At 43.5% G+C, this 16,461-nt stretch overlaps 2 protein-coding genes across 6 annotated transcripts in view; one reads left to right on the forward strand and one right to left on the reverse strand.

Annotated features, from left to right (window-relative positions):
• LOC147821678 (uncharacterized) overlaps window positions 1-16,461 on the forward strand; it is a 96,713-nt gene that overhangs the window by 30,029 nt on the left and 50,223 nt on the right. The window lies entirely within an intron of this gene.
• Hmgb1 (high mobility group box 1) lies at window positions 2,284-7,006 on the reverse strand. Of its 3 annotated transcripts, none has more exons than XM_004854784.3 (5): window positions 6,833-7,006; window positions 4,701-4,863; window positions 4,363-4,508; window positions 3,761-3,935; window positions 2,284-2,911 (listed from the first exon to the last, which is right to left on the reverse strand). In XM_004854784.3, exons 2-5 carry the CDS (start codon window positions 4,848-4,850, stop codon window positions 2,735-2,737), a joined length of 648 nt encoding a protein of 215 aa, XP_004854841.1. In that variant the 5' UTR covers window positions 4,851-4,863; window positions 6,833-7,006; the 3' UTR covers window positions 2,284-2,734. The 3 variants fall into 3 exon arrangements, with proteins under 3 accessions (XP_004854841.1, XP_087055642.1, XP_087055643.1); XM_087199516.1 differs by lacking the exon at window positions 6,833-7,006 and adding an exon at window positions 5,598-5,919; XM_087199517.1 differs by lacking the exon at window positions 6,833-7,006 and adding an exon at window positions 5,190-5,482.

Raw genomic sequence — 16,461 nt, forward strand, 5'->3', positions numbered from 1 at the left:
GAGACAGTCAGTGTAGTTCAGGCTGGCCTCAAACATGCGGCAATCCTCCTGCCTAAGCCTCCCAAGTGCTGGGATTATAGACATGCACTATCACACCTGGCAGTTTCTTCTTGAAGTTAAAAATTCTTAAAACTACTGTGCTGTAACCATCTCTAGACATTAAAATAGTTCCTTATTAAAATAGTGCTTTTTCAATTAGTCATTTTCAGCCAGTGTGGTGAACACATGCCTATAATCCTAGCAATGTGGGAGGCCAAAGCAGAAGGATTACAAGGTCAAGGCCAGCATGGGCAACTTGGCAAGGCCCTGTCTCAAACTTTAAAAAACTAAGAGCTGGGAATGTAGCTCAGGCAATGACCCTGTGTTCAACCCACAATACTCCAAAATATAAAATTTAAGTCATTTCCACGTTTTAACAAGATTTTGCACTGAATTATCTTAAGTAATTGGCTTACTTGAATTTTGGACTCGAAGTATCAAGGTTCCGGGGGATACTGCCTGGACACTACACAGCTCATTAGTTCTCAGATTTGAAAGGATTTTTTATCATTTCTGTCAGGATCTGAAGCCTGGTTATACAATTAACTCTAAGCCACTTTCTCCATTCTCAACATCTTAGACAGTTCCCATGACACACCCACAGAAGTTAGAAAGGTCCCTTGAGGCAGAATTTTTAACTGGATTAGACTTAGCAGTACATGTTTGACATCCGTGCTTCCACAATAGTAAACTTCCATCTGAATCAGATGAGCAAATGATCTTTCATTTCCCTTAACTAAAAATCTGATAATTTTTGAAACTGCAGCCGTTCAATTGAGGTTCCTCATTTGGCTTAGAAGACATATCTTTGATTTATAATCACCAACCCTGATTTTCACTTAAATGTGTCCTTTTTTTTTGGAGACAGGGTCTATGCAGTTCAGGCTGGCCTTCCTGGATCCTCTTGCCTCAGCCTCCCTAGGGCTGAGATTACAGCTGTGTACTACCACACCCAGCTCACTTACATGTCTTGCCTTAGAAAAATTTTAAGGCCCTGAAAGTAAAATTAGTTTTTTCATTTATATATATAGGATCTTTCTGAGCTCATTTGGAATGTTTTGACAAAACCTGTTTTTATCAGCCCATTAACCTATTTATAAGCATAAAGTATTTTTGAAAGGAAAAACTTTGCCAGCTCTTATACTTGTTTAAAAGGTGTTGCTAGGAGGTACTGTATTATTGGAAGCAATTGAACAAAATCTTAAATTCTCAAGTGAAAGCCATTTAACTAATATTTAAAACCTCTGCAATTATTAGTTTATTAGTATCATCCAGGACTCAATGTTCAGTATTCCTCCTGAAATTACATAAACAAATGCAAATGGAAAGAACCAAGTCAAAATTATATAACAAAACAGCACTCCATCACAAAAGCGTGTAAAATTACAAGAACGCTATTTTAGAACACTGGCACTTTAAGATAATCTCAAAAACCACAAAATTGCCAAATTGTTCCCTAAACTGCTAAGCAGATAAACATGACTCTAATGAGTTTGGATTTTCTAAACAAAAACTCAAATAGATTGGTTAATTCAAAGATGTGAAGCTCACATTCTTTTGTCATGTCTACTCAAATTGTGAAAGGGCAGACCACAATATAGAAAATCTACCCCTTTCCAATTTGTGGCATAATTTTAAAAGCTGACCCAATTAATTAAAAATACTGTTACTGGAGTTAAGTTTCCTGAGCAGTCCATATTTAGCTAAATGGGTAAAGGCATATACAGCCAGCACTTCCATGGCCTTCACTATGACTGTCAACAAAAAATTTAATATGAGTCTTGTATTTTAAGCTCACGCTTTTGGGGATACATTCTCAGGTCTCCTTTAATGTGGGAAATGCATAATATAACTGCCATTACATGGTAATGGGAGTTAAGAGTCTTCATGTAAAGAGTAGAACATATTTTTCTATCAGTCCTTCAAGGACAGACTTTCAGATTGCTTGATTCTAATAATCCCATGCTGTGAGTAGAACTGGTTACTCTTCACTTTACAAAGGGCTATGTAAAATTTATCAACTGATTGAGATTTTGGAGGTTGTTTTATAGATGAAAATGTTCTCAGTTTGACTTTTATTACCCTCATCATGATATGCAGGGTGTGTAGACAGAAGCTTTGCATCCACTAACTATATGAAAAGATAAATACTCTAATAATTCATGTGAACCAAAATGGGCAAAAGCAAAAGACTATAGCTTCCCTTCAAGAAAAATTTCAGACCTATGAAAAGGACAACAATACTAATAAAAAAAATTGTATTTACTTAGAAGCATTCAGAATGTCAACAAAACAGCTGCAACTTTTTTTTTGCAATTACAGAGTGGTATTCAGTTAACAGAACAACATTTCGTATAAGCTGCATCAGAGACAACTGAAGATGAAAAACTACCGTCCCCATATATAACTAATTTGTGCTGTGCACCAACAAGAACCTGCTTTAAATTTCCATGCCAATTTACAACCCCCATACTGTACCAGGCAAGGTTAGTGGCTATTGAAATACCACCAGGACAGGGCTATCTAAAGACACATTCGGTAGTGTGTTAACTATACAAAAAAAGACACTGTACAGTTTAAAAACAAATCTTACACAGCCTTACATTTCAATTTTTTTCTTTAAAAGGAGTGAGTTGTGTACAGGGGGGTTAAATGCTTTATAGACAAGAAAAAAAAAAACTGCGCTAGAACCAACTTATTCATCATCATCATCTTCTTCTTCATCTTCATCCTCTTCGTCTTCTTCCTCCTCTTCATCCTCTTCATCTTCCTCATCTTCTTCCTCTTCCTTCTTTTTCTTGCTTTTTTCAGCCTTCACAACTCCCTTTTTTGCAGCATCAGGTTTTCCTTTAGCTCGGTAGGCAGCGATGTCCTTCCAAAGGGGGAGAAGAAACAGTAGGAAAAGTTAAGTAACGGAAGAAATAGAACCAACATGGTGAAACTCACCTTCACAACTAGAACTTGGAAAAAGGGACATAAAAACAGTAATTACAAGGAGCAATCTCTAACTCATGAAATGCCATGGTCTAGTATTTCCAATGTTATGTGCCTCACTGAGGTACAATTAAATATCACATGCTAACTCTACTTTATTAAACTAGAACACAGAAACTCTGATTAAAGGGTAGACACTGCCACCTTCTGAATGCAAAAAAAATTCCACAGGTTTACAGTCAGACCTTGATCCACAGTACAAAACTGTCCTAAAAAACAGGTAATTTGCCAATAAACATGCAATAAGGTGAAGAAACATTTAACAATGGATATTTATCAGAATGACTAAAGCAGTTAAAACTCAAGTGTTTAATATTTCAATTTAAATTACAAGACTTACAGCTTTCCTGCATCTTATGAACTTAAGTGATGCTAGAGATTCTGGGGGTGTTTAAAGGAATCTAAACGTTTCAGGGCATAGTTAAGTATTGTAGTACTTAGCTCAGCTAATTTTTCTTATTGTATACCTGACCATTTTAAAATAAACTATTTCTATGTCAAAGTAACTACCACATTTTTACGAAATTGGAAATACTGGGGAATAACAAAATCTGCTTAAATGTATGGCCTTAGCCCAAGTCAAATTATATTAAAAATACTAACATTTTATGTGGTGCTCAAAATTCTTTGAAAGATGAAAAAGGATTTAAGATGGTACAGCTGCTAATACTACAAACTATTATATTTCAAACTCAGAAACCTTGAAGCAAACCCACACACTTCTTACCTTTTCATACTTTTCCTTCAGCTTGGCAGCCTTCTTCTCATAAGGCTGCTTGTCATCTGCTGCAGTATTATTCCACATTTCTCCCAGTTTCTTTGCAACATCACCAATGGAAAGGCCAGGATGTTCTCCTTTGATTTTTGGGCGATACTCAGAACAGAACAAGAAGAAGGCCGAACTGAAGAGAAATTCATTTAAGATTGTTAACAGATCAAAAAAACCAGTACTAATAACTCATAAGCTGCCTGTTAATTTCTACCATGTGTTGAACAGGGTGCAAATATTCAACCAAAGCTTAATTATAATAACTTACACTAGTCAGAGATCCAGAAGAATATTCTGTGAAGTATTTTAGAGAATAGGTCTGAAGAAATGAGTGAAAATTACTTTAGGAGATACTGTATATTGGGCAAGGAGGCAAAGTGATTAATTCAAATACTCTAACACATGTATTCAAAAGGAATTTTATTTACAATATTTAAATATACCAATGTGAGCCACTATTAGGTTCAGAAATTTTGGACACTCTAAAACTCACAGGATGACTTCCTAAATTTGTAATTGTACTCTAAAACTTGTCCTGAAAATAAAAAAAAGGTACTTACGGAGGCCTCTTGGGTGCATTGGGATCCTTGAACTTCTTTTTTGTTTCTCCTTTAGGAGGAATATAGGTTTTCATTTCTCTTTCATAACGGGCCTTGTCCGCCTTTGCCATGTCTTCAAATTTTCCTTTCTCTTTAGCAGACATGGTCTAGGAGAGAATTTTATAAGCTTCATTGATGTAAGAAGTTTAATTATCCCAAAGCATTAAAATGAGTAAGAAGTATCCTTTACCATTTAATAGTCTCACATTAGGACAATGGACAGGCAGGCTTCTTTTCCATCCTAATTTGGAAATTATTAGCTAGTTATTACCTTGTTAGCATGTCTTAAGCCCTCTTACCTTCCACCTCTCTGAGCACTTCTTAGAAAACTCTGAGAAATTAACGGAAGCATCTGGGTGCTTCTTCTTGTGCTCCTCTCGGCAAGTTTGCACAAAGAATGCATATGATGACATTTTGCCTCTCGGCTTCTTAGGATCTCCTTTGCCCATGTTTACTTGTTTTCTTAAAAAAAGAAAAAGTGATGTTACCAATAAAAGTACAGCATGTAAGAGCTTAAACTGCTTAAGGAGTGAACAAAAACCAAGGTACTCGGTTATTAGCACAGCAGTGACATTAACTTCTCATAAAACTAGACAAGAACGTGGCAAAATACACAATTCCCAGAACTGGCTACACCAAGCAAAAAAAAAGAAAGAGGGGGAGGGTGTCCCTCAACGGGCTCTCCAAAAGTGTAGACATGGTGTTCTCAGAAATATTCGTTAGGCATCTGCCATGTCTGTTCTAAATACCCAACCGGTCATTTAAACAATTCTTAAGATTTACACCACCTTTTTAAACAAAGCCAAAGGCTCAAAAACAAAATACTTCAGGCGTGGATTTGCACTAGACAAGGAGTAAAGAGCCTAAGTAGACCTTCTGAATTATAGGCCAAAAAACCAAAAAAACACCGTGTATCTAAAGTTTCCCTAATTACTTTAAAAAAAATCGTCTCTGCGTAAAACTTTGCTCCAGGGGAGGCACCGCCCGCTCGGGCTCGGAAGCCAGGCCGGGGGAGGCGGCGCGCGGCGGGGCAGGGCAGCCTCGCTTCCTATCGCTCTGGCCCTGAGCTCTGTTTCAGTTCTGACTAAACACGTCCGGTCTGAAGTTTCTCCGAGTAAACAAGGATGAGGGACAAAAGCCACTCCTGCTGGCCGCACGGCGGCTCCCTTCCCCCCGCGGAGGAGGATTTTCGGGACCTGGGAAAGTTGGGGCGCCTCGGGCGCCGGGGCCGCTGTCCGCCCCCACAGCGCGGCCCGCTGAGGGAGCCGCGGCGCGGCCCACAGGCCCGAGGCCGCCACGTGCGCCCGGAAGGCCCCGGCCCGCGCCGCCGCCCCCATTTTGTCAGGCGCTGCGCAGGGAGAAGCCCCGCTCGAAATGGGGGCTGGCTCCGCCCGCGGCCACCGGGCCGGCGCACGGAATGGCCGCTGCGCGTCTTCCCCGCCTGCGCCGCCGCCGCCGCCGCCGCGAGGGCGAGCGCGAGAGCGAGCGCGAACATGGCTCCTTCCCTTTGTGTGTGTGTGTATGTGTGTGTGTGTGCGCGCGTGTGTGTGAGCGTGTGAGTGTGCGGGCGGGGCGCCGCGCTCTGGCGCACACACTCGCCATGACGGCCGGGGGAGGGGCGGGGGCGCGCGCCGGCTCCCTCCTCCCCTCCCCCCGGCGGCCGCCACCGCTCCCCGTCTCCCTCCGCGCGGCCCGCGCCCCGCCGCCCCCGCACGGAGGACGCGGGGCTGTGAAAAGAGAGAGGAAAAAAAAAGTTGCCTCGGAACTGCTGCGCCCAGCTCCCCCGCCCGCCGCCCGCCGCCCGCCTTGTTTTCTCTCCAGCCAGCAGCACCGGGCCCGAGTCAGCCATGTTCCAGCGAGCGCAGCGGCGCCGCTCCCCCCGCCGCCCGGCCGCCCGCCCGGCCGCCGCGCCCGGGCCCGCACCGTCGCCCCCGGCCCACCCGCCCCGCGCCCGCAGCGGCACCCCGCCTGCCGCCCGGCCGCGCTCCCCACCAGCGCCCAGCTCGCTGCGGCGGCGGCCCATGCAGCCGGGGAAGCGCCGCCGCTGCCCGCTGCCCGCCGCCCCTTCGCCCCGGCCGCGCTCCGCACACGCCGCCCGCCCGAACGCTCGGCCCAGGGGCCGAAAACACGTTCAAAATTTTTTTAATTAAAAAAAATTTTTTTTGCGCCAGTCAGCGCCGGGGGTGGAAACTCGCGGGGCGCGGGGGCTTGCGGCGCCTCAGGCAGCCTGTGGGCCGGGGCTTGGCGCGGGGCAGCGTTCCTGGCACCCCGGCAGACGCTCGCTCCGTGCGCAGTTCCCCCCACGGTCCCCCCTCATTTGCCTTTGTGTGGATCCTGACCCGCCGACTCCCGGCCGCGGGGATTCGGCTGCCGCGCGGGCTGGGGAGCTGCCGGAGGCGTTCTCCCCGCCGCGGCGTTGCCCCAGACTCACCCTCAGCGAGGCACAGAGTCGCCCAGTGCCCGTCCGGCTCTCACTTGCCCCGGCGCTGTCTCTATGGAGCTCAATGTACTGCAATGGCTGTGAGAGCGGGAGCCAGACGCAGCCTCCTCACTCTCTCCGCTCTGTAACATTACTCTCCAGCCAGCGCGGCTCCTATTGGCTACCGCCAACTCACGGGGCTCGCTCATTGGCCCGATACCTCCCATTGTCCTGACCAGAGCCCGCTTGCTATTGGCTGTCTCCGGGGACACGTCATCAAGGATTGAAACAGCGCGCAAATCTGAATGTGTGTGTATGCCGGGCAAAGAGGCTGAGGCGGGAGAGGCAGAGGCAGAGGCAGCAGCTGCTACGGGAAAGCAGAGCTCTATGGTGTATATGTGCATGTGTCTAACCCAAGCCAGCCCCATACCGGAGCGGCCGCCGGAGCGAAAAGGGCCTGACTTTTCCACAAGTGTCTCCAACTCCTCAGGCAAAAGGGACACTCACAGGCCTACCCCCCCTTCCTACCCCATACTCATGCCCAAAGCCGTTGAGATTAGAGGCCCCAGGCTTTTAATAGACCTTCAGAATTGCGGGCCACAATATGAGACCCTGTCCCCCGAAAACTGGGGTCTCTGCTAGTGCAGAGGGGCGAAGGCTGCCGAGTCTCGAGCCCCTCACCGGCCTATGGCTGCATTTCACTTTAGGTCTCTGGAAAGGCAGGGCTTCTCTAAGAAAGCCATAGGATCCAGCCAGCCAGGGTTAAAATACCCCTTTTCTGGGGTCATGAGCCATCGCTTCAGGCTTGTTGAGCAGCCGAATTCCTGAATCATTGAGCAGGCATTTGATTTCGCCCTTTTTCTTGGTTTGATCGAGTTTCAAAGCATGTCTAGAACTTTTTATTTAAATACAAAGCACTGTTTTAACTTCCTGAAAAATCAAATAATTATTCCATGTAATTAAAGCACAGCCACTTGGTTTTGATATAGGGTCCTCTGTCAGGAAATATTTGTGGGGACCTGCTAGAATTAGCAAATTCATTAGAGACCCTATTTTTAACTGTTTGACTATTTTATTTGACTTGGTGTGCATTACTGTTATAATCAAACGAATCCTTGTGATGCTATCTTTCCCTCCGATCACACCACTTAGTGCATCCGTATAATTGCTCTAGGATTACAGGAGTTTAGATATATTGTTAACCCAAGGATTAGATGCAGGCAGAGAATGCATATACCCAGTCCACAGGCAGTGGTTTCTTTAACACCAAGTAACTGATATAAATAGACATACTGACTTCTGTAGAGAAAACATGCTAGCTAGCTGTAATGGCCTGTTAGGGAAACTAACCACTTACATCAGCCCTTTATAAAATTCCTATCTGTTCTTTTTAGCATGGAGAAACCACACCCCTATTCAGTTATAATAGACTTCCTTCCCCTTTCTTCACTCTCTAATGGCATTTTATAAACTTCAACCAATATCTCCAAATGTAATAGATCAAATTTAAATCACCTACATTGTGTTAGTTTGATTTTCACATCATTTCTAATCATCCATAACCTAATTATTTGCTCAAATATATTAAACTATTTGTTTATTCCTCCCTTTAAATACACTATTGGGATTACAGTCTTAGCAAATGCAGCCCACATGCAAATGAAAAATACAATAGTATTAAAGAATATATAAAACTATAAACTGATGTCATGCACAGCACTGTTATTTTCATATATTTACTCTTTTCTACTTCCCTCTATTAATCAAATTTCATACTTTAGTTAAATTTATATATTTAATTCAACCCTGTTTTACCTTCTTAATCCCTTATATTATAAAATATTTATGAGGATGATTAAGATACTTTCAGCAGCCTCCATGATATCGAAATCAAATGGTTTCCATTTGAGCGTGGCACTGTCAGTATTTCCCAGTACTATATTTACATGGGTCCAGCCCCTCGTTCTACCAGTTGTCTATTCCAGCTCACTCCTGCCAGAATAAGTTAACTGCCCTAGAACAACAGGGGGGTTGAGCCAGGGAATGGGCCTGCACAAGGTTTCTATTTGGACAGGGTGAGGGCCGGAATTAAGCAGCCATTGGATCAAATCCCAGATCTTCTGCTTACTAGATGTATGATCTTGGGCAAATTTAAAACTTCTTTTTTATCTCAGCAATTGAAGCAATCACACAGGATTGTTAAGATTGAATTTTCTTAAATTTTTATTTTATTTTAAAAAATGTTTTGCAATTCTGAGAATTGAGCTTAGGGCCCTGTGCATGCTAAGCCAGAGTTCTACCACTGAGGTATACACCCCCAGCCATGAATTTTTTTTAGAGGTTTAAAATTATGGAGACCCCTACCATCCCGTATTTTAGGAAACCTCAAGTGTAGAAAACTTTGACTTTTTCTTCATATTGTAATTTTATATGAGGGCAAGTGGTTGCAAATCTAGTTAAGCTTTTGTTCTTTAATCTTAACCTCAGCACTAATCTTCCTGTAATTTGGTGATGATGGTACCTTTATTTATATATATATATATATTTTTTTCCTTTATTTATTTATAAAGGTGAGAAGAGTTTACAAACCTCCACTTACAGGGATTTCAGTTTTTATATTTGCTTTTCTATGTTATATGTGGGGAAATACATAAAAAGGAAAGACAATTTGAATATATACCCTACAACCTCTAGCTGTGTTCTTACAACCTTGATCTCATTTATGATGTTAGACCCTTTCCTCCTTCTACATGAATCAGCCAAAAATAATATATATTTTTACTTTAGAGTTTCTGAATGTTTTATCCCCAAATTAAAAAGTTATCTAATAGAAAAAGTCTGAACACCCTCTGTTTGACCCAATCTAGCCAACCGTGTTATAGATCTTCCTTAACACGGTTTAGGCCCTTCTTTGACCCCTCTAAGATAGGTGAAGTGCCTCGCTTTGGCAATCTCACTTTATTCTGTACAGCAGTTACTGCACTCATATTTGAAATTACCCAGTTATGTGTCTGCTTGTTCCATTATACTGCACTACCTAATGGCAAGGACCCTATCTGGGCATGATGGTGCACGCCTGTGACCCTAGCACTCCCAAGGCTGAGACAGGAGGATTGCTGGGAGTTCATGGCCAGCATAGGCTATGAATTCAAGGCCAGCCTGGAATAGTGAGACCATGTCTCAAAAAGTAAAAGAAGAGCCAGGGATTTAGCTCAGTGGTTTTGCCACCTGCCTTGAAAGCACAAGGTCCTGAGTTTGATCCCTGGCACACACACACAAAAAAGTACAACAAAACACAAAAAGGCAAGAACCCTATCATGTCTTTGTATCTGAAGCATCTAGAACAGGGCCTGGGTATAGCCATGCTCAAATTGAGTCTACTGAATTAAATGAATTAATAGCTGAAAGAGTACTTATTGCAAAACAGTCATAATGGCACATGAATGTAATCCCAGCATTTGGACACTTGCAGAGGGAGGATGGGAAGTTCAGTGCCAGCCTCAGCAATAGCTATGTAGTGAGACCCTGTCTGAGAGAAAGAGGGAGGGAGGGAAGAAGGGAGGGAAAACTTATTTTCAAGTTTCATCCTTCTCTATCCTAGGGTCCAAGTATTTGAGTTTTTTTAGATCAGCAGGCAGGAAAATAGAATAATAAGTATAAGTAAAGCCAGGCATGGTGGCACCCGGCTATGATCCTGGCACTTGGGAGGCTGAAGAGGTCAAGGCCAGTCTGGGCTACATAGTGAGTACAAGGCCAGCCTGAACTACATAGTGAGACCCTGTCTCAAAATAAATAAATGAATAAATAAATAAATAAATAAATAAATAAAAGTAAATGTTAGGACATTGAGATTAAGGACAGGTTTTAATTGTACCTCATTCATATAACTTAGAAGTGGAAGTGGAGCCTGGGATGGACTCTCAAATGTAAATAAACACATACTATTTTAGTACAGTGCTACCTTGGTTCACCAATCACTTTGTTTGCAAACAGAAGTGTTTGGCAAAATTTTGTGTTTGTTTGCAAACTCTGCATTGGGTGACAAACACTACCAAGACCATCTTTCCCACACAAACACAAACATGGCCATCTTTTCCAGAATCGTGGAATGAATTAAGTTTGGGAACTGAGGCATCACTGTGTATACTACTTCCCAACTAGGAAAAGGCTGACATTGTTAGATATCACATCAGCTATGAACTATGACACACCAACTTAGCATTTACTACAGAAAGCTATAAGAACATCTGCTCAAAGGTTGCTTCCAATAGGCTTTGGAAACTTACACTACGGTGAAAAATACAAAGTATAGACTTGGAGTATGTCTTTTTGTTGCCTGAAGGATAATGATTCCTCCATCCTGCACTGAATCCTACATCGAGCTGTGTTAATTCTCTTGTCTCCTTTTGCAAAAGGGTCAGTTTTTCTTCTTTCTTTCTAAAAATTTTATTCTTATTCTTTTCTTTTTTGGTTTTTTTGAGACAGGGTCTCTCTGTGTAGATAGATGCAGCTGGCCTTCAATTCACCATGTAACCAAGGCTGGCCACAAATTCAGTGATTCTCCTGCGTTAGCCTCCCCAGTACTGGGATTGCGGGTGTGCATCACCACACCTGGCTAAACCTTTATTAATTTTTGTTTTGAAACAGAATTTTGTTAAATTTCCCAGGCTGGATTCAAATTTTCCATGCTGCTTCGGTCTCCCAAAGTGTGCCACCACACCTAGTTTGTAAACTCTTTAATGTCTAAGAATGACATGCAATTAGCATCTACAGTCAATCTCAGTGTCCTAACATTTACTTTTACCCTATTTTCCTGCTGTCTGATTTAGAAAGTCCTTAATGCTTAGATCCCAGGAGGGAAGAGAAGGAGTAAAAGAGTAATTGTGAACCCCTGGCTAGAACAGAGGGTGCTGAGTCCCCCATCCCCATCCCCATCTCCCCTCGCCGGGCACAGGCCTTCGGCAGGTGGCAAGATCTGTGCTTGGCATTGTCGCCAACACTTCCTTAGGCCTATTGCTACCTTATCTGACTTGAAAGGATGTCCCGTGACTAAATGAACAGGCACAAAGAAAGACCAGAACAGAAGGGAACAATGCTAGGGCGCCTGTTGGCCTGCGAGGAAGAACCCCTCCAGCTGGCTGTGTGACCCTTTTTTTCTAGACCCTTTCGGGATTTTCTGTCACCTGTGGCTGTCCCCTGGGGCAGGGGTGGGCTTGGGAGTAGGGGATGGGGGTTGAGGGTGGGGGATGGTCTGTGGCTTTGGCTGTGGGCAGCATCGCTGGCTAAGGCAGAGAAGATGCAGAAGCTAACATACCAATGATGTCTCTAGAATTGGCACATTTCACTGGTTATTAAGGGAGAAAATATATCTTCCCTTGATAAGAGGACTGTTCTCCAGTCAGAGAATGGTGCTCACCAAGTGGGGGAAAATCGTTAGTAAACGTGTACAAAATGGTGATCTAAATTCAGGAAAGCATACTCTGTTAGATCTTAACCTTAGGAACGACATCGACTTGATCAAATCCAGCTTTCTTATTAAGAGTACAGCACACTTTCCAAACAAATGTCTTTTTGAACACCCATGAGGATGGCTGTATGAAAAAGACAGTCACTAGTAAGTATGGGTGAGCCTATGGGAAAAAAGGTGGAGGTCGTGTAGCAAATGCTGCTGGTGGGGTGCAGAATGGTACAGGCGCTTTGGAAAACTGGATGACCCTCAACAGCTTAAACATAGAGAATTACCACATGACCACTGATTCTCCTCACAGGCACATAACCATGAGAAGCAAAAACATGTCCGTGCAAAACCTTGTACATAAACCAGGAGTAGTGGCCCAAGCTTAAATCCAGCACTCTGGGAGGCCGAGGCAGGCGAATCACAAGTTCAAGGACAGCCTGGGAAACTTAGATTCTTAGCAAGAGCCCATCTCAAAACAAAATAGAAAGGACTGGTGATATAGCTTGGCAAGAAGGCCCTAGGTACAATCCCCAGTACTGTACCACAAAACAAAACAAAACTTGTACATGATTGTTCCTAGCAGCTTGACTTACAACAGCCAAAATGTAGAAACAAGCCACTTTTCCATCAATAGAAGGGTAGATAAATAAAATGTGGTATATCTATATGCATAAATATTATGTGACAGTACATAATACATGACAATAAAGAAGAATGAAGTACTGACGTGCTGCATCCACGGATGAAGCATGCTAAATGAAAAAAGCCAGCAGTAAAAAAGGCCACTTTTGGTCTTAGCACTGAATTACATTCCCAGTCCTCTTTACAAAAAATTTTTGGGGGGGGGCCGGGGATTTAGCTCAGTGGTTCTGGCGCCTATCTCGCAAGCGCAAGGTCCCAAGTTTGATCCCTAGTACCAAAAAAAAAAAAAAAAAATTTTGTTGTTATTCTGAGACAGGATCTTGCTAAATTGTTCAGGCTGGGCTTGAACTTGGGATTCTCCTGCTTCAGCTCCCAGAGTGATTATAGGCATGGGCCACCATGCTCGGCCATAATAGGGAATTTTATAAAGACAGAAAGTACATTAGAGGTTGCCAGGGTTTGGGGGAAAGGAGAGTGCCTGCTAATGGACATGGGATTTCTTTTAGAGGAACAAAAATGTTCTAAGATTAGAATGCAGTAGTGGCGGCACAACCCTGTGAATATGCCCCAAACCATTGAATTGTATACTTTAAGTGGGTAAATTGTATGGTGGATAAATTATGTCTCAATGAAGCCATTTCTTAAAAAGGAATAAATGTCTTTATGTGTGGTTTTGGTTAACCAAACAGACAAAGCAAGGGACAAGGGAATACTACCTACGTGCCAATTTTTCCCAGTTCCTTCCTGGTGTCATGGTGTTTAACACTGTGTGAAAACAGTGGCCCTTCTTTTGTTAGGTGGGAATTCCACCTATTAGTGTAGTTACATAATCTTAAGGTATATTTTTTGCTAAAAAATAGTAATCTTAAAAGAGCACTTCCTAGGGCTGAGGATGTAGGTCAGTGCCAGAATGTTTGCCTAGTATCTGAGATGCCTTACTACCAGAGAAACACTTTCTAGGGATACTTGGAGAAGTTTTTCAGGAGCCTGGGGTGACAAGGAATAAAGTTGAGTCACCAAAGGTCAGATTGCACAGTGATCTGACTCACACACATTTCATTTGGCTAACACAGTGTTAAAAAGTTGGAAATTTTCACGTCACCAAAATATCCAGATACTGGCTTCTTTTGAAAATTCAGAGATCTGATAAGTTTGATCCACAGGGCTGTGATTTTGTAAAGTGGAGAGGTATCGCCTCCCCTTGGGAGGATGTGTTTTGTAGTTTGCCACAGTTGCCACCATCCCTTGAGCACTGTACCCGACTCTTACCCACAAAATCTGATTGTTCTTATGGCCCAGGCAAGACTAGAAAATAACCTTTATTTATCTGCACCTTGTGTGAGCTAAGCACTAAACACAGATATTTCATTTCTTCTTCACGGTGATCCTATGAGGTCAGGATGCTTACTTTTCTTCTACAGATAATGCTAAGCAGGCTCAGAGAGATCCCTTAAATTGTCCAAGATCACACAGCTAGTGAGAGAGTGACAGTATTGACCCAGTTCTGACTCTAAAGCTAACATTTTTCTCCACTAAGCCTCATGACCTTGCAATTATTAGCCTGGCAAATAATATAAGAAATGGATCACATTTCTCCACCCAAATATGCCTTGTGTATCTATGGGAATTCTGACATGAGTTTGAAATGCAGTTTATAGCCTTGGCCTTCGAGGTTTCTCAGTAGGATCCAAATGTTTTGCACATATAAAATTTGGAGAAAAAACCCCAAAAAACTGTTACCCAGGTGTGGTGATGCACACCTGTAGTCCCAGCACCCAGAGGGAGACAGGAATATTGCCGAAAGTTTGAGGCCAGCCTGGGCTACACAGTGAGTTCAGGCCCAACATGAACTATACAGTGAGATTCTGTTTTAAAAAAAAGAAAAGAAAAAAAAAATCATGAAACAATACCTACTAATGTTGTGAAGGACTCTGACTTTTTTCTTTAATATTTTATATATACTTCCCAACCCATCTAGTGGGCCCTGTAGTTTGCAAAATGCTAGATCAGAGCAATAGTAGTAAAGAAGTCCGCTTTTTGGCCAGGGTGACATCGGCCCTAACTGACAAGTGCAGGTGCTAAGCTGATTGAATGAGACAGAGAGCAGCAGGCAGAGAGATGTGGACACCCAGGGGGGGCAGCCAAGTTCCCCGGCAGAGCAAGGAGGCCACTGCCAGCCCCTCAGGCCCGTGTTGGCCCAGAGGAATCCTGAGGATGGGGAAAGCAGTGCCTGGCCGACCCTGGACAGCCCCAGGCAAGAGGCGCGTCCCCAGCCAGGGACCTCCAGGAGAGGCACTGAAGATGCCTCCAGTTTCCCGGATCTTCAGAGAGAGTTCCTGACAGCCCCAAGAGCCTGCTTCTGCACCTGGGGTAGCTATCCCAAGTCTGATCTGCCTCAGTGCAGGAGTCACTGCCAACACAGAGCAAGACAGCCCCAGACAGCCTCACCACCCAGGGTACTAAAGACTCAGCACCTTTTTGTTTAATAAACACACACAAATAAACTCTGCAAAAAACAAGTAAACAAACAAAAAGGGGAGGAGGTGTAGCTCAGCCTAGAACACTTGCTTAGCTTGCACAGGCCTTGGGTTCAATCCCCACAACTAACAGAAAGTATTAGAAGGGAAGAAGTCAACAGAATCTGAGCCTGGTTTTGCTGAAAGTGGCTGTTGATGATTGTCCTGAGGCTATCTTTTGACTTCCAAGAACGGAAACGAGGAAGGAGGAAGGAGGCAGCACAATTTTGTCTCTTCTAACACGAGTACTACCAGCAAGTGGGTAGTCACTTTCAGAAACAGACTCTGCCTCGAAACCACTCATGACCTTTGATTAGGCCATGAGTTTGCTTTTAGGAAATATCTGGAAAATAATCAGAAATAAATAAAAAACACAAAAGTGTGAATAAGAATGTCGACTGTAGCATTATTTATAATATGGAAACAACAAAGATGTCCAATGAGAGGGGCTGAGTTAATTAAATTTTGGTTTTTGGTTATTTTTGTTTTTCTTCTTTCCTCCCTCTCTTTCTTTCTTTTGGTACTGGAGATCGAACTCAGGACCTTGCGCTTTCAAGGCAGGCGCAGTGCCACTGAGCTAAATCCCCGGCCCTTCTTTCATTTATTTTGAGAGGTTTTCACTATGTGGCCCAAGCTAGTCTCAAATTCCTGAACTCCAATGATCCTGCTGTCTCAGCCTCCTGAGTAGTTGGAAACACAAGTGCACATCCCAGTCCTCTGTGAGTTGGGTTTTTTGTTTGTTTGCAGCACTGGGGATTTGTTATGACTTAGATCTAAAATGTCTCCCCTCATTTCTCAGCCTTTTGGGTAAGGTCAAGTGTAAAATGTCTCCCCAAAGCTTCACGTGTTTGAAAGGTGACTGTCTCGTAGGGGAGCTGTCCTCGTCAGAGGACTCATCCACTGAAGATCCTGGTAGCCAAATGTGCTGTAAGGAGGTGGCCCTGCTGGGAAGTGGGGTCTCTGGGGGTGTGGCCTGAAAGAGTGTGTTCTTGTCTCTGACTCCTCCTTCCTCTCTGTGGTTCTGG

This window comes from Heterocephalus glaber, unplaced genomic scaffold (assembly GCF_053883595.1).
Source record: "Heterocephalus glaber isolate CG9 unplaced genomic scaffold, H.glaber_assembly_v1.0 deba00001720, whole genome shotgun sequence".
NCBI lineage: Eukaryota > Metazoa > Chordata > Mammalia > Rodentia > Bathyergidae > Heterocephalus > Heterocephalus glaber.